The 27,551-nt window shown below is 37.4% G+C and overlaps 1 protein-coding gene across 1 annotated transcript in view; it reads right to left on the reverse strand.

Moving 5' to 3' along the window:
* Window positions 1-19,215, reverse strand: part of LOC109432134 (peptidyl-prolyl cis-trans isomerase G) — a 35,028-nt gene extending 15,813 nt beyond the window's left edge. The window contains exons 1-3 of the mRNA XM_029857859.2: window positions 19,011-19,215; window positions 18,693-18,942; window positions 18,523-18,628 (exon numbers count right to left, since the gene is read on the reverse strand). Coding sequence (XP_029713719.1) covers window positions 18,523-18,628; window positions 18,693-18,911 — 325 coding nt within the window. The 5' untranslated portion in view covers window positions 18,912-18,942; window positions 19,011-19,215. The remainder of the gene's footprint in view (window positions 1-18,522; window positions 18,629-18,692; window positions 18,943-19,010) is intronic.
* Between the last annotated feature and the right edge of the window lie 8,336 nt (window positions 19,216-27,551).

Consider the following 27,551-nt stretch of genomic DNA (forward strand, 5'->3'; position numbering starts at 1 on the left):
CCGGAATTTTCTGTAGATATTCCACCAGAAGTCCTTGAGAATTCCTTAAGGTATTCATGCAGAAATTTATCCTAGGATTCTTTCAGGAATCCCTCTGATATTTTTCTTCATTATTTTCTACAGGACTTCTTGCATGGATTTCTTCAGAAATTCTTCTGGATATTCCTCCGAAATCTTTTAGAGATTTCTCCAGGAAGTTTTTAAATAGGCTTGTCAACTACCTATATTCCTTCAGGAGTTTGACCAAAATGTTTGTTGGGTTGGCATCAGCTCCCAGTATCGTGTGTATTATCAACACACGGAAGAGGCTGTTCCTAGATTAGAACACTCTGAAAATTAACGCTGAATTCATCATACAACAGCCCCATTCACTTCAAAACTTTTTTTTGTCGTCCCCCGACATTTTCTCCAATTTACACAAATCACACCCCTTTCCATCAACCATGCCATCTTTAGGGAATATCCATCAAGTACGTTACGCTGAAATTGGACATTTTTATACGGATTTTTCCGTGACGTACTTAATGGATGGCCCCTTACTGTTTATGTTTTGTTTCACGAACCCCTTTTTATTTAGTTCAAAATTGACAGAAAAGTGCCCCGATCTTATCAACCCAAAGCACTATCAGGATCTTACTGAATACAGCTTACAGAAGGGAATTTCCATAAATTATGTCACATTTTGAGAAGGGCAGCATAATTGTGATGACCCATTAAAACTTCAGAAAACTTATATAAAAAGTATGACTAGGGGAAGCAGCAAAAAAAATTTTAACGTAATTTAAGGACGATCCCTTATTCGAATTTCTGGCTACGCCACTGCTTCATGAAAATAAAATAACAAAAACATATATTTTCATACGATTTTGAATTTTGATTTTATTTTTATATGCGATTCGATTATCCGGAAAATTCGATTATCCGGAGTGAAATAAAAATCGATACTCCGGATAATCGAGTCCGACCTGTATTATAAATACTTTTATGAACTACAATAGGCGTGCTTTGAGGAATTCCATCAGATACTAAAAATCCCTTCAAATATTGTTTCAATTGTTTTTTAATAACTATTTTGAAAATGTAAGAATGTTTTTACCAGAAGTCTGGATCAGTAACAGAATTTCATAATTTTTAAATTTAATTTATTCTTGGGGCAATTCATTCATTCATTCAAAATTTTATCAGCATCCTATCCAAATTTCTCAAAGACTTTTCGCTCAAAGGGCAAAGGCTATAGCAAGCATTCTCCTAGAGATTGCACAAGGATAATTTTTTAGAAAGAAGTTATAATTTATGTTATGTTTTATAAAACTTTTATAAGGACGCTTGATGTTTTCAGGAACATGTAAATCCTGAAATGCATGAGTGACATATGAATCTATAAATATTTGAATGTGTCTCAACCAGTCTTTCCACCTTGTTCAAATTGTGATGTTAGGCAACTTCATTATGATTAACTTTAAGGCTCAAATGAGAATCGCATATTATCCAAAACTGAAAAAGCACCTTTCTCCAGAATGACGAAAAAGTGAACAAAACCAGCGTGTCCGATTGTCATAATCGACTAAATGAGCAATCGGACATTCTTATTTTCTTCGATTAGTGGATCATTTTGAGAAAAAGTGCTTTTTTAGTTTTAGAACATTTACCATTCTCAATTGAGCCTTGATTGTCATGACTCGACGACAAGATATTAATTTCCAAGAATGGATTTTACGCTATTTCACCCACTATGTTATATAGTTCAACAGTTTCGTTTCGCTGTGCTTCTGGAGACTGTACAAATTTTAGAATCTTGGAAATTCCCGGTGACTAGCAACAATTTCCGAGGTTTTCCCGACTTTTTCCCGGTGGTTTCGAATTCCCGAGCTTTTCCCGGTTTTCCCGAAATATCCGACTGGGTGGCCACCCTGACTGATGATCCACTAGAGTGTACTCTATAGAGGTAATCACGTTCAAATGTATGCGTGCCTTTTTTGTAGATGTAGTTGTGAAACTGCGAGGAAAATATTTGCACTCTTGCCCCGGACGTTAGTTTTATCATTATTCACCCGTTTTACCCAATTCAATTGGGTAATATTTGCATATGAGGCATTCCATGGACCAGCACGAATCCATTTTAATCTATGTTTTTTAATCTACTTGATATTTTTGTATACTATTCCTCTTTATGTGAGAAACCATTTTTTCATATCAAAAGTTCATATTTTGTCTCGACTAACTTTCAAATAGGGCCAATGAAAAAATGGAACACAAGCAAATAAAAAATTATAACACGGAAACAGCTTGTTCGATCGGAAAGGTGTCTTCAGCAAAGTTATAGAATAATATATGGCGGCTCTTAGAAAAAATACACATTGAAAAATTTATTCAATTTTTCTTCTGGAAAAACTGAATTTTGTTACTAAAAATTAAATATCTCAAAAAGCTTTTTTTTTACCTTCGTGATATTTTGTGAGAATAAAGTTCATTCTGTTAGCTATCATCTGTAAAATTTTTATAGTGGTAAAAAAATATACAAAAAAGTTATGGCAACATTTTTGGTTGCGTGTTTTTTTAGAGTGCATGACGAATTTCCCGCAAACTAGATTTTGGGGTTGGCAGCACCTCTCAGATTTCAATAGAATTGTGTAGGTATGAAGACTATGTACTTTAAGGCAACGTTGCATACTTTGTTGTTGTTTTTAAATTTTATCTACACTAATATTTGAAAAGGGCTTAAGTTTTTGACCATTTTTTATACCAATGTAACTTAAAAATAACATGACCTACAAAAAAGTGTGGTATGTGTGACTTTAAGGAATTTGTGTGAACTTTCAAGTAAAAATTGAAATATTGGAAAAATCACGCTAAAAAAAAGTTAAAAAATAAATTGAAGTCAATTAGGAATACATGCCCATTTGCGAAATTAAATTAATCCTATTCCGGAGAACCAAATCCCACACCAACCATTAAGAATAGAATTCAAAATGGATCAAAGTAATTAAATTGCTGTTATCTGAATCTAACCCAACATAAAATGTTTTTTTTTTTGAGTCAAGCCAATTTTTGGACATTTTTATACGTGGATTTTCACATACATATTAATATTGAACATAGCTTTATGTTTCAATTATAAATCTATCCAATACAAAGAATATAATTAAGAATATAATTTAGGATTCTCTTTTGAACCAGAACACCAGATCTGTTACACAGAAATTCAAAATATCAACCAGAAGTCGAATTTCAACTCAAAAGTTCCCTTATTCATAGGAGAATAAAATAAATACTTTGCATCAGATAGACTTGTGAATCAAAAATATGGAGCTATGTTTAATTTAATATATGAAAATATCTGTAAAAAACGCCCTGAATAAAAAAATTGTTTTCTACCGAAGAGAAACACGCAAAATGATGACATGAAGTATATGTTGTTAGAAACTGTCCATTAAAGACGTTGCATTTTAGGGGAAGTTAATGATATTGCTAGGAGCCTTCTATTAGGTATAAGAAAATATACTTTAAGAGGGGAGGAGCTGTCAAAAATTTTCCACCAATGCTACCGTGATTTCGAATGCAGCGATATGGTCCAATAAGGACCGAAACGTCGGGTTAGGAAAACATATAGTTGTTTTTGATTGACCAAATTAGACTGAAATGCCAATTAAAGATATCATCCAACGTACAGTCGAAAGTCAAACTCAAAGCAATAAAACAAGTACGACCACGATTCTCATCAGTCAACGAGATTGAAACTTTTACTACAAATCATTTTATTGTAATAGGTAAATATCATTTAAAATAAAAAATCAATAATTTTGCTTTCGGGATGAAATTGATCAGTAAATGAAATACCTTTGCATTTGCCAAAAATATGTTTTCCACCTGAATTAACCACCCCAGAATGCGAAATGCTACGCAAAACTTTTACGAGTTTTCTCAATTTTTAATTATTCAAGTATTAAATTTAATAAATTTCATGAAAACGCCTTAAAGTATGCACTTTTCATACTGAAAAAGTGATTACTTCCGGAAAAGTGCAATTTTATGTATAAATTTGAATATTTATAAAAATTTTGATTATGAAATCGTGTTTAGCAAATACTTGGCAGCTAAAAGCATCCATTCGAATATTAATTACATTTGCGATACAGCCACGGTAACAAAAGTTTGAAAGGGTATTTGAGATTCACCAAACACGCAATTACGGAAAATATTGAATTTAATACAGAAATATGCGACTAATTGACTGTAAAACTATTGTATCTTCAGATAAGAAAAGAAACGACTTGTTCGTTTGACTTGTGAACAGAAAGTGAAAATTTTATTTGAATAAAAGTCATGGCTTACTACGCTATACTCTAACACTCCTCCTTAAGCTAGGACTCCTATGGCTTCACGATTCTTCTCCAGTTTCGTCCGTAATAATGGTTTCGTGAGGCCATCGGCGAGTTGGTTGTCTGATTCGATGTAATTGATGTTGACTATATCTCTTTCCAGTGCATCCCGAATAAAATGGTGACGGATATCGATATGCTTGGTCCGAGGGTTGTAGCCACCGTTCCTGGCAATCGCAATGGTGCTCTGGTTGTCGCAATTTATAGTGATCGGACCAGTCGCTTCGAATTGTCTGGTCAGTCCTTGCCACCACGATGCTTCTTGAACAGCAGCCGAAAGTGCCATATATTCTGCTTCGCAGGTTGATAAGGCAATCGTCGGTTGGCGCTTGCAGCACCACGAGATAGCTGCTCCTTGCAGCGTGAAGATGTAGCCGCTGGTGGATTTGCGGTCATCCACGTTGGCTGCCCAGTCCGCGTCACTGTAGCCTTTGATGTCGCTGTCGCCGCCCTGGCGGTATATCAGCTTCAGCGCCGATGTTCCCCGCAGATATCGGAAAAGCGTTTTCACGGCACTCCAGTGTTGCATTCCGGGATTCGAGTTGAACCGGCTCAACTGATTGACCGCATACAGGATGTCCGGCCGGGTACATTGAGCGAGGTACATCAGGCTTCCAACCGCTTCCTGGTACGGAATGTTGGCCATTTGCTGCGTCTCCTGAGTTGTCTTTGGGGACATATCCTTCGTGAGCCTGTCGGTCATCGGCACCCTCGCTGGCTTGCAGTTCGCCATGTTGAACTTTGTCAGCATCGCGTCCACATATGCCTCGTGGTCCAGTGCTACGGTTCCGTCTGACCGGGTGATTCGGATTCCGAGGCAGTTCTTCGCCGCGCCAAGATCCTTCATGCGGAAATGGCCACTCAGGAACGCTTTGGTTTGTGCTGTCCATCCATTGTCGTTCGAGAAAATCATGACGTCATCCACGTAGACTGCCACGCAGAGATGGCATTTCACCGTAGCGATTCACTGCGGCGTCAGTTTATCGACCACACTGGGGATAGGAACATTTTTCACCACACCAAGAAGCCAGTTTCTCTTGTTTTGGGTGGTAAGTAGACCAAGCGCTAGTGCGTGCTCTTGCTCGTCCGCCTTGGATCGAGTGTGGCTCACTCTTTCGCGCGCATCGCTCTCCGGCGCTCTCCCGTGTTTTCACCCAGCAGTCACCGAATTATCACCATGGTGTCGCCGGGGCGAGAACTCTCCGGCGTTTCACCGCAGCGCGCACTCTGGCGCAAAAACCTCACTGGAGCGCGCACCCGGGTGATTTTTTACATTTTCACCGAAGAGAATTTTAAATCGCTCTCGCCGCACTGTTGTGTGGCCTAGTGCTCAGGGAGCTAAGAGATTTATTTCTACCCACCAAGCTTGCGCGCATCCGAATCGCAGTGGTGGATCCACATATAAGAGAAGGGCTCCTGTTCAGATGCACAGCGTGAGTGGTGTATTTTCTATTTCTCTTTCCCACACTGAGGATATGGACATCTCTGCTGCCACGAATATCATGCTGCCTCCTTCGATGCGATAATACACGCAGGGATCGTACTTCGCTTGAGTCAGCCCGAACTCCTTCAACATCTGGTCCAACTTTTTGTTCCAGACTCGACTGGACTGTTTTAGCCCGTACAGGGCCTTATTAAGACGGCACACCAGGGATGGATTCCTACGATCGATGAACAACGGAGGCTGCTCCATGTAGATTTCCTCCGCCAGGTCTCCTTGGAGAAAAGCGGATACCGCGTCCATCTGCTGGATGTCCAGGTTGTGCTTCGCCGCCATGGCGAACAGATATCGTAGCGAACTGTGACGAACCACCGGGGAGTATGTTTCGTCATAATCTACCCCCTTTCGCTGCGAAAATCCCTTGATGACCAGCCGCGCCTTATGTCGTTCAAGGTTCCCGTCGGCATCCAGCTTCGTGCGATATACCCACTTGCAACGGATCGCCTTCCTGCCCTTAGGAAGTTCCGTCAAGGTCCACGTTTCGTTGGATACATGGGCGTCGTATTCCTCCTGCATGGCCACCTTCCACTTGTCCGCATCGTCGCGACGTATCGCGTCTTGGTGCGTCACCGGGTCGTCGGGCATCGCTTGTCGCTCGTCACTCTGCTGCTGAGATGCCATGCCGGCTAACTGGCCTGAGGTCTCAGGTCCCAGGGGTGGACCGCTTGCTTCCTCACTCGCCACATCGGAACGGTTGATGCCATCGGTTGCAGGAATCTGGGGAAAATTAGAACGAGGCAAGCCTTTGCTCGAAATTGCAAAATCCTTATACTTGCCTGGAAGTTTGTGCTCCCGACCACTGCGCCTCAACACCTGTGACGGAGGTGGATTTGAAGTTTGGTGTGGAGGGAGCACAGTGATGTCAGTCACAGTATCGGCGGAAGAACTACTTATGTTGCTTGCTGCTTCTTCGAAATCTTCATCGTCCCAATCGCTTTCCTCGACTTCAACTCGGCCAGTTGCGTCATCCTCGAGATTCGGATGGCCGCCGAGCGCTTCTTCGGTGTCCGGAGATAGTGATACCGCTTCTTCAACGTCTAGCTTGATAACCGTTGGCTTCGCGGGCTTGCTGCTCTTGACTGCCGCCACCGGGGTTCCAACGTCGCTCTCGTTGATGAACGTGACGTCTCGGCTTCTCGAAACTATTTTCGTCACTGGGTCGTATACACGGTAGCCTTTCGTGTCCTCGTCGAATCCGACCAAACGGCAATCGTGGGCCTTTGCATCCCACTTGCGCCGCTTCTGTTTTGGGACGTGCACCATCACATTGGCCCCAAAGATCCGAACGTTCGACAAATCTGGCTTCTTTCCGCTCCAGCACTCTTCGGGTGTCATACCATGACCACGGGTCGGCGATCGATTGATGAGGTACACCGCCGTCGAAACAGCTTCCGCCCAAAACGGTTTTGATAGGTTGGCCTCAAACAGCATGCACCTTGCACGCTCGACGATCGTCCGGTTTGCCCTCTCTGCCATACCGTTCTGTTGGGGGGTGTAGTCGTTCGTTCGCTGATGACGGATACCAAACTTCTCCAGGTAGCTTTGGAATTTCCTGTTGGTATACTCCAGCCCGTTGTCCGTTCGAATGGTCTTGATTTTCGAACCGGTCTGCCGCTCCGCCATCACGTGGAAAGCTTGAAACGCCCTCAAAACTTCGTCCTCGGATTTCGTTCGTAGGAAATAGGCGACCATGCGGCGGGATTTGTCGTCCACGAACACGATATAGTACCTGCTACCCCCTAGCGACGGTACCTCCATCGGGCCGCAAATATCCGAGTGAACGACCTCCAGTAGTTCCTTGGCTCGGGAACCCTTCTTGCCGAATGGCATTCGTGACTGTTTCCTCTTGGCGCACACGCTGCAATCACTTATACTATTAGTATTTAAATTCATGCCACTCACCAGACCGCTCGCTAGCTTTTTCAGGTTCACCGTGCTGAGATGCCCCATGCGCTGATGCCAAACTTCCATGGAATCTTCCGGCGGAACAGCCAATGCCTTGCCGGATCCACATGGCTCGCGCTGCTCCTGTTTAAAAAGTCCGTTTTCGTGGCTCCCTGTTGCCACCGTGCCGCCGCTCGAGTTCAACACCTTGCAGCCGGCGTTGTCAAACACCATCGAGTAGCCTTTACTTACGATCTTGTTGACGGATAGGAGGTTGACGGACAGCTGCGGAATATAGTGGACATCAGTCACGGAAATTTCGTTTCCGTCTTCCTGGCAAACGGGCTTGAGTGCAGCGGTTCCAGTAGCTTCGATCTTCATAGCGGCCTTGTTCGCAGCCACTACGGTGCCACTGGATGGCTTCAGGTCCTGCAGCAGAACCTTGCTTCGGGTCATATGATTGGTCGCGCCTGAATCGAAGTACCAGTCAGCATCACTGGCGGCCTCGAACGTTGACAGGACGGTGCAGAAAGCATCTCCTTTTTTCGAGCTTCTGCAGTCCCTCGCAATGTGTCCGTAGTTTTGACACTTTTTGCACTTCGGTCCTTTCGGTTGATTGGATTGCTTCGATTGGCTGCCTCGATTTTGGTTGCCGTTGCTGCTGTGGTTGCCGTGCCACTGGTTGCCATGGCTACGTTTACCCTTCGACAACAACGCCGCATCCGACGACGGAATTTGCACCTCTTGCAGCAGCTTCGTCTTGATTGCGTCGCCGGTGATCCTGGTTCCAGAATTTTCCAGGGCCATGATCATTGGCCTGTATTCCTCCGGGAGACCGCAGAGCAGCAGGGCACCAATCCATTCCTCCGAAATGTTGAATCCAATTCCGTTGAGTTGGTGGGCCGTGGAGATTATCCGATTTACGTACTCGGACATCGACGAACAGCTCATCAGATCGGTTTTCACCAGCTTGTGAAGGAGACCGATCCGCCGGGTGAGGCCGGAATCTTCGAACGCCTCCTCCAGGTTCTCCCACACTTCCTGCGCCGTTTTCGCCTCCTTGACGTGGACATACAGGGGATAGACAAAATGATCGGGACAGGCAAAATTTCCACTTTTCAAAAAATGTTCAATTAGCTGTAACTTTTTGATAAGTACATTAAATATACTCAAATTTTCACTGTAAGTTGTTCAACTAGTTGTGTATTAGTGGACAAAATTTGGAAAAGATCGGGCTATTCTGCACGAAGTTATAAGCATTTTAGAAAAAGGTAGAATTATCCGATAGCCAACTTTGAGCTGTTATATCTCCGGATTCAATGAACCGAATGCAATGAAATTTTGTCCATTTATGACTCATATAATGAGCTCTGAAAAACGTTTAACACAACTTGAAGTTATTAACGAGAGAAAAAGTTATAGCGGTTTCATTAATTTTATGATTTTTTAGTAAATTGGTCTATTTTTAATATGCATCCCATTACTTTTTCAATGAATTGCCGCCTATGCTGTTACTTTCTTTCAAAACATATCTGTATTCAAGAGAATCAGTGGGAATTTAAATGCACTATAATTAGCATCTTGAATTTGTAAACGATGTTGAAATTTAAGAAAATTTGGTGTTTTATTAGAAAAATTATCTAATCGTTATAATTTTCTTCCGTGTTAAGAATTTTTAGTTATGTCAAATGTTTTTCGAAGCTCATTATATAAGTCATAAATGGTCAAAATTTCATTCCATTCGGTTCATTAAATCCGGAGATATAACAGCTCAAAGTTAGCTATCGGATAATTTTACCTTTTTTTAGAATTTTTATAACTTCGTGCAGAATCGTTCGACCTTTTTCGAATTTTGTTCACTGATACACAAATAGTTGATCAACTTACAGTGAAAATTTGAGAATATTTGATGCACTTATCGAAAAGTTACAGCTATTTGAAATTTTTTTGAGAAGGGAAAATTTTGCCTGTCCCGATCATTTTGTCTATCCCCTGTAGTTCACCGGTTCAAGGAGAAGAATTACCTTGGCTCTTGCTTTCCGGTCCTTCGCAGGGTCCACAGCTTCGTAGCTTCCGTCCGGATTCTGCTCCGGCTTGACGGCTCCCCAGAGATCTTCCAGCTCGAGGTACGTTTGAACGGCAAACTTCCACGTAGCCCAGTTCTCTCGTCCGGATAACCGCTCAATACCTGGCAGGCTTGAAATTCCTTGCACGGAACTGCCGCTTGATCCCGCTGGACTTCCGGTATTCATCCTGAATCTTCAGAGCTTCGGCTTGAAAAACGATAGGCCCATAACCTATTGTATCTTCAGATAAGAAAAGAAACGACTTGTTCGTTTGACTTGTGAACAGAAAGTGAAAATTTTATTTGAATAAAAGTCATGGCTTACTACGCTATACTCTAACAAAAACATCTAACTCATCATTCAATAATCCTTTAGCCGGTCATTTTCTACAAATTGTTTTAAGTACCCTTTCTTTCCCATGGTAGCACAGGTGATCCACTACTTTGCACTGTTCATACAAATACAGGATAAGTTAGTTCATTCCCATTTTTTCGTCAGATGTTTGTAAGGTACCCCGGGGCAAGTGGGACCTAAAAAAATGCTAGTTTGGTTTTGTCAAGCCAAAAAATTCTAAACGTAAATAATTTTATAATTCCAATGGTTCTAAAAGACATTGTTGGTATATTTCTTGTTATTGACGGGCATTGAAACAGTTTCAAAATTTTTGAATTCTGTATATTATGCATATAATAAAAAGTAGAGCAGATCATCATTTACACCATATCACGGGGCAAGTGGGACCTATTCGGATTTTTTGTACTAATGGCTTAATATAGTTGCTGCATATATAAGGTAGCATAAATTATAAATATCTTATGCGAATATCTATGTTTAGCGATTTATGTTGGAAAAGTTTTGTGGTATCGTGCATAAATTACGTAACACATATAATAACGAATCACTGAGAAAAAAAAGGTTTAACTCTAGTAGCTCGTGTAAAACAAATTGATTTTATTTACACAAAAAGCGCCCTAAGGTTAATTGCCAAGGGATTTCCAAAATTACCATTCATATTACGTAGTGTATAAGTCCCGCCAAAAGATTTTTCAAGATTTACAGACGTTATGTATTCCCTTACATAATTTTACGATCATTAAATAGAGATTTTTAAATCGTGAACCTCGAATAAGTCGTTTTCCAATCTTTGCATACTTTCTGGCCAGTTCCTTAAGGCCGCACGGGACGACGTGTAATTTTTCCTATCTTCCCTCTCTTTCTAACAATTTGCCTCGCGATTTTGAAGAAGCAAATATCAATCTCCACTGCACTGACGTAGCTGAAACTTTAGTCGATTGTGCACCACAAGTGAGCAAATGAACGATCAAATTTCTAGTCAATAATATGAAGTAGAAGTTGAGATTTGCATCTTACTAGCAACAGAGCAATGGCGGACGATTCAACCACCGTCCCGTCCGGCCTTAACATTCAGAAAAACTCATTATGCAGCGAAAAACGAAAAAATAATAGAATTTGCTTGAACAAAAATATGGAAAATAGATGATTTCGGAAAAGTATGTTCTATCAAAGACTTTACAATTTTCAACAATAACTTCATCATCAGAATAGAAGTAATTAAGTATAATTCAACGATTGATTACTTAAGGCGCCGATTTTTACTTCACTTTTGTGTAAATTTCGACTTAGGTTGAAAAAAGCGAGATCAAACTATGAAATTGTGTTTGTTTACTCTCATAGGTCTCACTTGCCCCAGATGCTGAAATGCACTGGGGCAAGTGAGAGCAGTTAACAAAAGGTTATAAATGAAAATAAATTACAGCTTTTTCGCTTAAAATGATTTGCAAACATTCCAAACATTACCCTGAAACCGAAAAAGTTTTACTTTATTTGTTATTCTATTTTTAAACGACGAATGTAGTAGAGTACGTTAATCTCACTTAGTGAATTGAAAATTACATAAGTACAAAAATAACATATATGGTCGGCGTTAAGTCAGACTGGACCATCTGTTTTTCAATGGTTTTGAGAAAATGCCCTGCAAAGGCGTAGGATATCAAATCAAACGGATTATTTTTTGAAAATCTATTACTCTTTTATGGAATGAAGCATCTGCATCAAAATAACATTGAAAAGTTCAGAGTTATTTAATTCCTTTGCTTATCTTTAACTGCCCAAAAAATCGCGTGGTCCACTCTGGCTGAACGCCGACCATATGGTCTCTTTATGATGAGAACAATAACAATTTTTGAATTCAAAGTATCCGTTGGTGTGATACCTATGTTTTCTATGAAGAATGTTTGCCTTGAAACTAACAAATAAACAAAATTATAGCTGCAGGTCTCACTTGCCCCGGATTCTCACTTGCCCCGGGGTACCTTATATGTTTAATGAACTATTATACCAAGTTTGGTCAAAATTTCTCTGCTCGTTTTTGTTCTGGAGCTAAATGATTGAGCGAAAGTCGGAATTTTTTCTATTTTAATTCAAACAATATTTGAATATTCAATATTCCGAAACATCAACATTATTTTCATCGGAAAAAAATACTAGCATGCCCTACAGTATGTATATTATCACAATAAAATACCGTTTCACAAACAAGTTGACGATAAAACACTAATTTTATGATCAAACATGTGGATCATCAGTGATCCATTGGGAACATAACGACATTTTTATCCTTCCCGATCTAAACTGTTCCTTGTTAACATGTTTGTTTACATTCAAGATATTTTCCATTATTAATAGGGTTTCATGTAAATATGTCATTATTTCATATAATGTAATCTATTTAGCGCCGGCAATAAGTCGTAGATGAATCCAGGAGGGTTTATATGGTACTAGGAGAGAATCCATAGATTCGAAGCGAATCATGTCCGAATAACTACTTATGATAACTGCAAGAAGTCCGACAAGTTTCATTAAGTTTTACAGAAGGGCTAGATAAGAATCTCGAGATGAATTAAAGGTGTAATAGACGATTTATAAATATATAGTTTTGAAAAAAAAAAAATATACAAATAAAAAGCTAAATTTATATATGTGAATTCAGTGCATCCATCTTCCCAATGGATCACAGGTGATCCACCCAAAAAATCATTTTTTTCATTTCTAACGATATTTTGGAGTAAAACTATACATCTTTTGTTCTGGTGATTTTTTCAGAAACCATTTTATCTATTTTTAAATGTTAAAAAACCTTGTGGGAAAGAAAGGGTTAAAGCAAAATTTTTAACAAATGAAAATGACCCTCACGTCGATCAATTTCACCCGAAATCACGTTACCTCAGAAATGCTTTTCTTCAAAAGTGCCCATCTTGCGATATATGGCAAAATTTTCAATAATTACAAAAATGTCATGTTTTGCAAATTGAAATAATTTATCTTATTTGTTCACATGATTATCTGATAGTCACCCATACATAACTTTTTTGTAGGTAATGTCATTTTTTAAGTTATATTGAGTAAAAAACGGTCAAATATTTAGCCCTTTTCAAATATTAGTCTAGATAAATAAAAAAAAAAACAACGTATGCAATCTTGCTTTAAAATACAGAGTCTTTAAACCTAAGAAATCCCATCGGATTCTGAGACAGTTTTGCCAAACCCCTACGCGTGAATTCGTCATACACTCTAAAAACACACAACCGAAAATGTTCAAAGTGCCATAACTTTTTTGTATATTTTTTACCATTATGAAATTTCTACAGTTGATAGCTAACAGAATGAACTTTATTCTCACAAAATATCACGAAGGTAAAAAAATAGCTTTTTGAGATATTTAATTTTTAGTAACAAAATTCAGTTTTTTTTAGAAGAAAAACTAAATAAATTTTTCAATGTGTATTTTTCTGAGAGTCACCATTTATTAACCTACAACTTTGCCGAAGACAGTTTTCCGATCAAACAAGCAGTTTCAGAGATATGATTTTTCATTTGCATGTGTTCCATTTTTTCATAGGCCCTATTTGAAAGTTAGTCGAGACTTCATAAAAAGTTTTAATATGAAAAAAATGGTTATTTATATTGATTAGAACAGCTGTGCAAAATTATATGCAAATCAAAAATGCAAAATTAAAAAAAATGGATTTTTTTCGTGCTGCTTCGTGGAAAGCCTCTATACCATATGCTCCGGTTCAGCTTCTAAAATGAGCTGTAGGTGGTTGAATTAAGATATGACGAAATGAAATTTTCAGCACTGGCCCTAACGATCCATAGCAATGCTTTTCAATAACGTTGTGACTTGCAACGGCGGGGTGACTTGCAACACTTGATGTCTTCTGTCTATGTTTATCAACAAAACATAAAAATCAGACGTTTACCTACCAAAACTTAGTTGAACTATAAAGTACACATACTATCTGAGTAGTAGCCACGATTTTTACTTTTATGAAAAAAGTTCCAACAAAATACAGGCGTACCTCGATAGTACGTACCCACGATAGTGCGTACCCTCGATAGTACGTACCCTCGATAGTACGTACATTTTGCCTCGATAGTACGTACACCAAAATTTAGTTAACTTTTAATCTACAAAAATGAGTTCGAATCATTAGTAGACGTATAGCAGAGACTCCGATACTATGCATTTGTGTTATGCAGACTCCTATAACACGGATTTTCATTAATCAGTTTTAAAATAATGCGAAATGAAAGGCATGAACGAATACGTTTAATGTAATGATTGCAGTATTCTTTGCTATACATAGATGTTTTCTGCCAGTCATAATATCTGGCATCATCATTCTGGCGTTACATCCCAACTGGAGAGGACTGCTTCTCAGCTTAGTAGTTGATAAGCACTTGCACAGTTATTAACTAAACGTTTTCTTTACCAATAGAATGTTGTAATAAAATAAAAAAGCACATGATGATTCTATTTTGGGTGGTAATAAAAAAAAACTAAATTTATCGGCGAAGAATGCTCTCCAAAACATAAATCAAACCCATCAAGTTACTTATCTAAATCATTGATTTCAGTTCATTTACTTGCTTTTTTTTCGTTTTCCAACGTTTTTTTTTTGCGATACGTGTGCAACATTTGACAGTTTTCCATGAGTTTGGAAATTTAAACAACTTTGAGTACCGTAGGGCACTGCAAGCCGCGGTTGCTAAGGAAAATGTTCTTAGTTTTGGATGTTTCGTGGCTTTGTTGTTTATGATTCGGAAAAAGTTATCATGAGTGGTTGGATTGGTTTCTAAAAGGGGGGGTATGCGTGCGTGTGCTGTTTTATAACTTGATGGTGGCATGGTGACTCACCTCATGAAGTTCCTTCTGGGATTCCACAAGAATACCATGAGGGACTCCCCTCGTGATTTGTCCACAAACTTGCTCCAGAGCTTTCTTCTGGGATTCCGTAAACTCTTAATGAGATTCTTTCAGAAGTTTATTTAGGATTCCATCAGAAGTTCCCTCTGGGGTTTTCCAGGATTATTTTTTTCTGAGATTCTTTAAGAGGATCCGTCTGGAGTTCCGTCAAAAGCTCTTTCCAGGATTGTTCCAGGAAGTTCCACTAGATTCTTCCAGAGGTTACTGGATTTCTGTAGAAATCAGTTCTGATTCCATCAGCATTACTCCTTCTAGGATTACCTTAGTAATTTTTCCTGTAACTCTTCCAGGTATTCTTTCCGTGGTTTCTCCACAAACTTTTTCTAGAATCCCTCTAGGATTTATGTGATTCTTCAGGGAGCTATAACTAAGTTGCTCTTTCCTGTGTTTATTCAAGGAAATCCTACACGAACTACATGAGGAATTCCATAAACAAAATACTCCAAAAAGTTCATAATAAACTCCAGGAGGATTTCCGTTACAAACAATTCCTGACGGAGCTCTTGGTAGAAACCAAAAAAAAAGTCCCTAGATGATTTCTGGAAAGAGTTCTCGAAGATATCCCTGAATCAGTTTCTGAAAAAAATCCTAGAAGAAGCTCTAAGAGGAATCCCGGAAGGAATTTTCGAAAGAATCCTGGAAAAATCCCAGAAAGATTACCTGGTGAAATTATTGTAGGAATCTCAGAAGGAATACTTGAATCAGAAGAAGCTCCAGAAAAAAAAAAAACGGAAGAAGTTCCTGGAGGGATCTTGGAGAAGCATTTAGAGGAACACTGAATGAAGTTCTTGTCAGGGATCTTGTAGGATTTCTGAAAGGGTTTCAGAAGGAATTTCTAAAGAATTCCCAGAAGATACTTCGAGAAGAATCTCGTATGAAATTCCAGGAATAAATCTTTACTGATTGTTGCAAGGATTTTTTGAAAAAATCTCGGAAAGAATCTCTGATACCATTTCCGAAAGAACTCCTAGAGAAATTCTGGGTGAAGTTGCTAGAATTTCCAGGAATACCATGTGGAAGCCCAAAAAGAAATCCAGAGACTTCCCAAAATAAACTATTCGGGAATTCCGAATGAAATTTCTGGAGGATTCCAGGAACTCCTTGAGAAATTCTGGAAGAAATCTCCTGAAGTCCGAAACGTGAACAAAAATGTCACAAAACGTCAAAAACTTTGAACAAATTCTTTAGCAACCGCGGTTTGCATTGCCATATAGGCTGTACCAATTCAATTGTTTCGCTTTCTCGCTCCTTAAAGATTTCTTCAAATTTCTTTCAGTTCCGAAATTCCTCTAGGTGTTGGTTCCGAGATTTCTCCAGGAATTCTTTCTGGGAATTCTTAGGGATTTTTCCAGGAGTTTCTCCTGCGATTCCTAATGAGATTCCAGGGTCTCTTTTTGAGATTTCTTAAGAGATTCCTTCCGAAACTTCACCAAGAATTTCTTCTGTAATTCTTTCGGGACTTTCAGGATTTTTTTTAGGAATTTCTTCCAGAATACTTCCAGGAATTTCCAAAGATTTCTCCATGAATTCATTCCAAGATTCCTCCAGAAATTCATTCCGACATTCCTACAGGAATTCTTTCTAAGATTCATCAAGTTGTTTTTCCTTGAATATCTCCAAGACTTCCGGGATACCTCTTGAAATCCCTTCTCGTAAAAAAATTAAACTCTTGGAGGAGTCCTAGAAGGAGCAACGTTCAGAAAATTTTGAATATATCACGGCAATAAATGCTGCAGAAGAAAATACATCTAGAATGTTTTTTAACAAGATATTACTGATCTAGATCGATTCAATTATATCTAGACCAGTTTGGACGGTTCTAAAAGATAACTCAAATAAAATCAATCTAAGTTCCCAGAGACGAGATGCCTCTACGAAGCATCCCCAGAGCACAAGAAGATTTTTCCAATAAAGATAGCATCCTAAACAAGCAAAATTACGTAATTAATAAACGGATCCTTAGGCCACATGTAATTTTTTGGCAATCCTGACGTTCTAGAAATAACATTCTTTGATTTAAAAATGAAATTTGAAATAAAAAATTGTGATTCGATAGTACGTACGTTTCGATAGTACGTACACTGAACGAAGCGATGGTGTACGTACTATCGAGGTATGCCTGTATTCATAAATTTAACTTTAGTCTCAAAAAGTAACAAAAACGCGAGCCTCAAATCGTTGCCTGCAAAACAATGAAAACAAAATTTCCCAAAAATAATATTCCATATGCGGATTCTATACATAATGAGCTATACGAATTTCCATTTTACTTTATAAAAATATTACAATATCATTGTTATATTCATATGTTTTGAAATATTATACCTAGACGGGGAGACTTGCAACACTTATTTTCTTAACAATTCAAAGTCCAGAAACACGAAATATTGTTGTTTAACTAATAATTCACCAGCAACAGTCTGAAGGATCATCATATGAACTGAAAAATACATTAAAACTTATGTAAAATTAACAATTAGTAACTTGGTGTGTTTGAGCCCAATATTCCCATATAAAAATTCACAATTCAATTTCCTATGTAAAAACAAATGCAAAAATAAGTATGTCAGCCCAAACGATATCACAATAGCAGCAAGAATACTTATCAAATATGCTTGAAACTAAAAATTAATATCTGCGTGTTTGAAAAGGGATTTACATTGGGTGTTGCAAGTCACCCCACACGACGTCTTGTATCAAAAACGACCTTATTTGGCTTTTTCAACATGAAAAAATAAATCAATCTATAACTTCTTCACTCTATTTTATAGCCGGCCCATTAAAACTATTACAAATAGTTTGAATTTTAAAATTGAGTTCATTTTTTGTTAATTGAAGCTGAAAAGTGTTGCAAGTCACCCCGTTTGACGGTATATGCACCCCACACACGCAACCCCCACAACCGAACAGTATGGTCACTTGAGTATCCCTGAGGTTTTGATTAATCACTAATAGTGGACACCCCCGAGGTCCACTATCGGTTTGTTAACTTTACTAGCCGCTCCAATGTCCTTAACCCTTATGTGGCCGACAAGGTACCCGGGTACCCCGCGCCCATTTCAAAAGCACGGTGTAGAAAAAAGCAGAAAGCTTGTCAGACACATAACTGTTAAATCAATATCAATAGTGGACTCTCTTAGAGCATAGTGGACCCATAGACGTGTTTGCAAATTTGTTCAAATAATAACATTTCGCATCGTAATTAAACCGTATGGAACTACTATCCAGGAATATGAACCATTGTCTCCCGGTGGAAGTTAAACGTTAGAAACAGATTTGAGCAGGAAATCGAAGAATAGTGACTGAGGATCCACTTTTGGCCAAAATACCCTTATAACATAGTCTCTTTTCATATGGCATCGCTGAAGCAAAAATAACTTTTTCTGAGTGTTTCATCTAACTTACCATCAAACGTTCCTCCGTAGATCGATTCCCCACCTGTTCCGTTGGCATTGGAGAAGTCTCCAGATTGTATCATAAAGTCCTTCACAACGCGATGAAATATAATTCCCTGAAAAAGAATGTAAGAAATTTAACTGATCATCATAGTTTTATCTACATACGAGAACCCATACCTTGTAGTGCAGTGGTTTGCCGGTTTTCTGGCCAATTCCTTTCTCACCGGTGCACAACGCCCGGAAGTTCTCGCAAGTTTTCGGCGCTAAATCCGGAAGCAGTTCAAAAACAATTCGTCCCGCCGGCAGCCCACCCAGCGTAATATCGAAAAAACATCGGATTTTAGACTGACCAGCCGCGGAAGCGGTGGCTGCAGCTGTTTCCGCGTCGACGGTCATCCTGACGGCAGTTTGTTCCGCCCGTCGATTTCTGAAGAAAATCGATTGGCTCAATGAAAAAATGGCGTCAGTGCAGCGAAGGGCAGAGTTGGTACTTACTTTGGCCAAAAGTCAGCTGAAATGCACACTACAATGGATACATTTGCGTTGAAGGACAGCAAAGGCACACCACAAATTGAATTTCACGGTGAATTTTAGAAATTAAATGGATATCAATGCGATAAAACCAAATGAAACCACGGTTTCAGGAACCTAAACACTCTCCGCACACGATTTCAGCGATTTTCAGTCATGACGTTCAGCATTCGCGAATGGGAATGACAAATTGCACACGGAAAACCAAAAATACTCAAAGAGGTGAGAATTTTAACTCGAATCTGATTCAGGGAAGATCCAAATATTACGTCCCTTGTATATTTTTTTGAGATAAATATTGTGGATTTACCAGAGGCCCCTGGCATTCACCGGTTTCTTATTATGGCGCCAGCACCAAACCAAATGGTCCACTGCACGAATTTATTCTGGCCTGCTTACTCTCACATGAAATTTATCGTTTGAGCGGTGTCGGCACCTCTCAAACGTCAAACTTTCTGTGAGAGTAAGTAATGTCATTGACGTCATTGAGTAGCTAGTGGCAACCTCGGTGGCAACGAGGAATAGCGCATTCAATAATAATTATTTATGTAACGAGTTGCAAAAAGTTGATTATTTCAGCACGAGTCGTACATTTATCGAACGAGGCTTGCCGAGCAGGATGAGGACAGCTCACGCACGTGGATGAGTATCGAGACAATGAAGAATTATTTACATAGCTGCCTAGCTGCCTATGATCACGCAGAAAAATAAATTGTAAACACAATTAAATTCTAGTTCAAATCAACCGATTTTTCAGTTTACTATAGCGACAAACTAATTTCTAGTTTAAACTGAACTGTTCCATTTGTTTGATAATACAAATATTTTCGTTTGTCGAAATTTTTGACAGTTTGTTAAAACAAACAGAGATATGGTTTTTTCAACATGAAATAATTGATTGATTCAAACGACTTCACTTTTGCCACTAACAAACCCGGAATGTGATTGTTTTGGTGACGGCAGCAACTGCGGCAGCTCGGAAATCTATTTTTAGATCGTCGGTAAGCGGATGGCGAGGAGAACGACTAGAAAAAAACAAAAAAGGTGAAACCGATCAACTTTTTGTGGATGCTGTCGTGAGTACCTGCGCGTTATCCATCACGGCCAAAGCTGCACTTGGAAGTTGGCGTGATGGATTTGCTGCACCTTCTTCGCTGTGGCGATGTTGGGGTAAGCATTTTATAGATGTGTGAGTGCTTTCGGACCATGTTTATGGTTTTTATTTTGTTGAAACAAATGAAATTTTTGATATTATATGAAATGATGGTAGTCGGTTGTTTTTATCAATAAACTCTGAATGAAAACAATTAAATAAAACTTTGGAATAAGTAAATTCTCAGTTTGAAAATCAACCATGCGTTTTATTGTTTTAAACAAGCGCCAATTTTCTGCGTGATGTAGTGCGCAAGCCTCGACCGACAAACACGTGCTGCATAACCGAGAGTAAACGGGGGAAGATGTCCTCACCCCGCTCAGACTGACTCCCTAGTTGAGACACCATCGATTTTTTTGTTTCATGGACATCCACCTGGTTGCCACCTTTGCTAAATTTTTGACGTTAGTTTTCGCCGCTTTCCCCCACGTGTTTGTTTTCTGTTTGTTTTTTTTTTTTCAAAAGATTCCTCTGAAGTGTCCAGTTGGTTTGTTTTCCATTCAGGATCAATGGCTGTCGGGAAGCATCGCATCGTTTATGCGGTAAGTTGTTTAATTTATGACTTCATTCTGGAACATCGGAGCTATTCATGGTATGTTTTACTTTCAGGATTTTTTGGAGTATAAAGTATAAGTTAGCTGAGGATTTACCGGTAGAGGATGACGACATTGAAGCGGCCGTTCCGCAAGTTAGGAGGTGGTAGGTTAGGGCGAAGCTACCTTCGATGCTTGCTGCGATGGGAACGACGGAAAAGGAGATGCATGCAGTGGACGAATTGCTTCCAGACTTCCGTCAGAATGAGGTGCATCGATTCCCAAGGCTGTATGACGTACTTCGGCTCCCAAAACAGAAAGTAATTAACTTCTGGTAAAGTATTTTAAAAGTAGAAAGTTCTATCTTTGAATTCCAAAGTTTTAGTATTAATTTAACGTTCCCACTGCGATAGAAACTACTTCGCAGTGTTTCTGCCAATGACCATCCGTATATCGTGTGGCAAGTAAGTGCCCAGGGAGGAAATTCATGAATATTCCCATTACCTTCGAAGAGATCTTGGATCATCTTTGAACAGAACAGGCGGAGAAGCTAGTGGCGTAATGTACCAACTTGGACAAAGCCTGCTTCCCAGCTTCTATGAGTGTTGTATGAGCATTTCCGCAGTTATTGACTGAGAGCTAGTCTCTGTCAATGATTACTTTGCATATACCGTGCGAGCACCATATTATAGACAGCTCCATATTCTGAACAGTCAGCTAATCCAAAAAAGATTTTTCTCTAATGAAGCAATATATTGATTCAAGAGTTGAGGCGTTAATTTCATTGAGCCCCGCTATGATCCAATCATTACAAAGCGTATTATTGTTGACTCAACTGTGAACGTAGTGCATGTGTTTGTACATAGTATGTAAAACTGTGTGTCCATAATTAGGAACACGTCGTCCACTAACAAAAATATGTCTAGATCATGGACTGCAAGCTATTATGAGATTTAATTTGTTTTATATATTTAACTAGACAACAAATCAACTTGATGGTATTGTGAAGCAGATTCCCTTGAAACAAGAACTTCCATTTATGTGAACCTCTATTGTGAGAGTCGCTTAAACGTTCAGAATATGGGTACCGCACGGTAACCACCAAGTATACCATTAGCATGGTTCAGCTGAATACCCTGCACTTACTGCATCGGCTGTACAGTAGCTCTTGAAAAAAAACGGCTTGAAAACGCTGTGTCCCAAGAAAATACAAGACCCAATCTAATCCATGTTATTACTTTCATCTCATTTCATAAACAGACTTGAATAACAAAATTTTCACAGTCATGTAGAAACAACATCGAACCAGTTAGTCACATTATACAAAGTGATCGCATACCAGTCCCACACTACGAAACCGTCGCAGTAATATGTAATAAAAGTGTACTGTATTCATAATCAAATACATCCCGAGGCTTCTGACTTCCATAAATGATTAAGAATATTTTCTATAATTTATCGAATACATACCAAATGACTGGGAATTCATGAGAATCTTTAGTGATTTTTTGGGATAATTTGAATATTTTAGTGAAGCTACTCACTAGTATAAATTACTGAGAATATTTTCTATAATTTGTCGAATACATTAGGGATTTTCTGGAATTATGTGCATATTTCAGTGAGGCTGCTGCCTTCTATAAATGATAGAGAATATATATCTATCTATCTTTGTCTATACATCTATACATACATTTATATAAAAATGAGTTTGAATTCCCTTTGAGGCAACAAAACTCACGAACGGATGAACCGATCAGCGTGATTTTTGCATGGTTCGATCCGTCTGCAGGGTGGTTGTGTTTATATTTAGAAAAGTTAAATAAATCAACCACCAAAGTAGAAACAATGGAAAAATACTAAAATTTGGGAGAACCTCAAAACGATCGCAATAAAATCTATCTAAAGTGCGGTGCAAAATGAGCTCAACAATTGTCCAACACAAAGTGGCAGTACAACGTTTGCCGGGACAGCTAGTTTTCTATAATTTATCGAATACATCTCAGATGACTGCAAACTCTTGAACATCATCAGGGATTTTCTGGAATTGTTTAAATACTTATAACTTATTGAGTTGAATACATCCCAGATGAAAAAAAATCCTGAAAATCTCTAGTGGTTTTCTGGAATTATTTGAATATTTTAGTGAGGTTACGGACTTGTATAAATGATTTAGAATATTATCTAAAAATTATCGAATACATCCCAGATAACTGAGAAATCTTGAGAATATTTAAGGATTTTCTGGGATTATTTCAATAATTCAGTGAAGGTAATGACTTCTATAAATGATTGAGAATGTTTTCTATAGTTTCTACAATATATCCCAGATGACTGGAAATTTCTGAAAATCTTCAAGGATTCTCAGAAATTATTTAAATTTATTCCGCAAAGCTACTAGTTTCTATAAATGATTGAGAATATTTTTTATAGTTTCTAGAATACATCCCAGATGACTGTGAATTTCTGAGAATCTTTAGGGATTCTCAGGAATTGTTAAAATTCATGCCGCAATGCTACTAGTTTCTATAAATGATTGAGAATATTCTCTATAGTTTCTAGAATTCTAGGGATTCTCAGAAATTATTTAAATTTATTCTGCTATGCCACTAATATCTTTAAATGATTGAGAATATTTTCTATCGTTTCTTGAACAAATCTCAGTTGATTGGGAATTTCTGAGAATCTTTAGGGATTCTCAGGAATTATTTAAATTTATTCCGCGATGCTTCAGATATTTTTAAATGATTGAGAATATTTTCTATAGTTTCTAGAATACATCCCAGTTCACTGGGAATTTCTTAAAATATTAAGGGATTCTCAGGAATTGTTTTAATTTATTCCGCAATGCTAATTGATACTTTTAAATGATTGAGAATATTTTCTATAGTTTTCGGAATACATCCCAGATGACTGGGAATTTCTGAAAATATTTAGGGATTCTCAGGAATTGTTTAAATTTATTCCGCAATGCTACTGATTTTTAAATGATTAAAAATATTTTCTATATTTTCTGGAATACTTCCCAGATGACTGGGAATTTCTGAAAATATTAAGGGATTCTCAGGAATTGTTTAAATTTATTCCGCAATGATACTATTTTCTATAAATGATTGAGAATATTTTCTACAGTTTCTAGAATACATCCCAGATGACTGGGAATTTCTGAGAATCTCCAGAGATTCTCAGGAATTGTTTAAATTTATTTCGCAATGCTACTGTTTTCTTTAAATGATTGAGAATGTTTTCTCTAGTTTTCTTAATACAACCCAGATGACTGGGAATTTCTGAGAATCCTTAGGGATTCTCAGGAATAATTTTAATTTATTCTGCAATGCAACTGATTTTTTTTAAATGATTGAGAGTATTTTATATAGTTTCTACAATACATCCCAGATGACTGAGATTTTCTGAAAATCTTTAAGTATTCTCAGGAATTATTTGAAATTATTCTGCGATGCTACTGTTTTTTAAATGATTGAGAATACTTTCTATAATTTCTAGAATACATCCCACATGACTGGGAATTTTGAGATTGTTTAGGGATTCTCAGGAATTGTTTAAATTTATTCCGTAATGTTTATGTTTTCTATAAATGATTGAAAATGTTTTTTATAGTTTTCGGAATACAGTGATAGACATTCGTTTAGCCGAGGCTAAAAAAAAATTCAAAAAAGTGTAAGGAAACTCATACAAAAGATTTTATGATAAAACTTTTTTATCGTAGTGATAGTATATCTAGTACTGTTTTATAAAAATATGATACATCACACTTACATATACACTGAAACAAAAACGAGGGTGAAAACCCTTCAAATGTCATTTTTTGCCTACACGGAACTACAAATCAACCCAAATTTAAGTTGTTTTGACGCAATCCCGGTCTTCCGTGGAATAACTCAAATTTGCGTCAAACAGCGAAAGTGGTGAGTGAGTAGTTCTCGTTTGAGAGCAGCAAAAAAAATAACCCACTGGTAAGTTATTTTCACCCAACGGAGGCCTCAAATGACGCAAATTTGGGTTAACCCAAGAAAACCCAAATTTGGCTTCTTCCACGGAAGAGCAGCGGATGCGTCGGTGCTTCTCTCTTTGTTTTTGACAACATTGCGGTGGGGCGAGGGAGAAAACAACCCAACTTTGAGTTAAAACTAAGAGCAGTTTAGCCAAATTTGAGTTTTTTAAACTTATTCTTTGGGTTTTAATATTTTTCCGTGTAGACATTCGTTTAGCCGAATTGTACATTTTTTAGAATTCCATAATAAAAAACTAACAAATTTCGAAATATATTAAACAAAGTTATTTTGTAGGGTGGCCTGCATTATAGATCGACTTGTAAATCATGAATGAGATCGTTTTTGGAAGTGTTGCCATATTAATTTTGCATGCATCTTATATAAATATGTCATAATATTGTAAATGTTTCCAAATTGAGATTTGATGTAGTTATTTTTATCGGAAGTGTTTCAAAATAATCTAATGAAAATTTCAAGACCAAAGCAGGTTGAAAATTTATGAAAAACAATGATTTTAACAGAAAAAAATAACGCAAACCATCAAAAAATCACGCATTTAAGTATTGTTTTGATGAAATATGATGGCTTCTCTTGCATAAATCACAGCGTTTACTACTGTTACTTCTTCTAATAGCTCCCAGTATCTTCTAGACTGTATTCTGGCTGAAATAACATACATTGGACGGCTCATATTTCGAGAAATGGCACCGAAAGTATTTAAATTTCTAGCATGAACTACTTGTTTCATAATTTAGACATTCTATTCAAATATATCATGTTAAAAATGAATGTGGTTCACAAATAAGACTCATTTATAATGTTTTTCTTCAGAGTGAATGGAATAAGCCAATTGTTTGACCATATCTTGCATTTTTGTATGAGCATCTGCTTTCAAATAAACAGGGTACAAAAATTTGGACAGTTTGCAGTTCTTCGACTTTGCCGTCTTCTTACTCAGTTAGTAATGCTAATATCAAACAGGTATACACCACAGGCATTAGGGCACGTCTTTATTTCAATGCAGAACTATTTATTTTAGCTTTTATCAATCCCATTTTACAGTTTAACCAACCAAAAACCAATATACTTAATTTTTTCATGACATTTTATGCATTAATTTGAACATTTATAACAATAATTCTGTGCCATATTTTCAAAACTGCTAATCTAGCTTACGTTTGAGTGTTTACAGAAATCATTTTCCTTAAATAAATTTGTTTATCGTCGCTTCTCTATATCGGGACATTTTTTTATAATATTTCTCTGAATTTCACAAATAAATAAACTTTTAAGGTCAATTATCTTGCTAACACGTCATAAACTAAATTCCTTGGAGTATATCATCGAAATATACTCACGCAGTTGCAAAAAATCTGTTGAAAACCAATTTTTTATTTACCTCGGCTAAACGAATGTCTAGGCAAAAAATGACATTTGAAGGGTTTTTACCCTCGTTTTTGTTTCAATGTATATGTAAGTGTGATGTATCACATTTTTATAAAACAGTACTAGATATACTATCACTACGATAAAAAAGTTTTATCATAAAATCTTTTGTATGAGTTTCCTGACACTTTTTTTGGTCTCGGCTAAACGAATGTCTATCACTGTATATCCCAGATAATTGAGAATTTATGAGAATCTTTAGGGATTCTCCGGAATTATTTTAATTTATTCCGCAATGCAACTGTTTTTTTATGATTGAATATATTTTTTGTAGTTTCTGGAATACATCCCAGATGACTGGGAATTCTGAGAATCTTTAAAGTTTCTCAGGAATTATTTAAATTTATTCCGCAATGCTACTGATTTTTTTTTAAATGATTGAGAATATTTTCTACAAATTCCATGTATACATCCCAGTTGACTGGGAATTTCTAAAAATATTTGGGGATTCTCAGAAATTGTTCAAATTTATTCCGTAATGCTACTGTTTTCTATAAATGATTGAAAATGTTTTCTATAGTTTTCGGAATACATCCCAGATGACTGGGAATTTCTGAGAATCTCCAGGGATTCTCAGGAATTATTCAAATTTATTTCGCATTGTTACTGATTTTTTTAAATGATTGAGAATATTTTCTATAGTTTCTAGAATACATCCCAGATGACTGGGAATTTCTAAAAATATTTAGGGATTCTCAGGAATTGTTTAATTTTTTTCCGTAATCCTACTGTTTTCTATAAATGATTGAGAATGTTTCTATAGTTTCTAGAATACATCCCAGATAACTGGAAATTTTTGAGAATCTTTAGGAATTCTCAGGAATTATTCAAATTTATTCCACAATGCTACTGATTTTTTTTAAATGATTGAGAATATTTTCTACAAATTCCATGTATACATCCCAGTTGACTGGGAATTTCTAAAAATATTTGGGGATTCTCAGAAATTGTTCAAATTTATTCCGTAATGCTACTGTTTTCTATAAATGATTGAAAATGTTTTCTATAGTTTTCGGAATACATCCCAGATGACTGGGAATTTCTGAGAATCTCCAGGGATTCTCAGGAATTATTCAAATTTATTTCGCATTGTTACTGATTTTTTTAAATGATTGAGAATATTTTCTATAGTTTCTAGAATACATCCCAGATGACTGGGAATTTCTAAAAATATTTAGGGATTCTCAGGAATTGTTTAATTTTTTTCCGTAATCCTACTGTTTTCTATAAATGATTGAGAATGTTTCTATAGTTTCTAGAATACATCCCAGATAACTGGAAATTTTTGAGAATCTTTAGGAATTCTCAGGAATTATTCAAATTTATTCCACAATGCTACTATTTTCTATAAATGATTGAG

Source organism: Aedes albopictus, chromosome 1 (assembly GCF_035046485.1).
Source record: "Aedes albopictus strain Foshan chromosome 1, AalbF5, whole genome shotgun sequence".
In the NCBI taxonomy this organism is placed as follows: domain Eukaryota; kingdom Metazoa; phylum Arthropoda; class Insecta; order Diptera; family Culicidae; genus Aedes; species Aedes albopictus.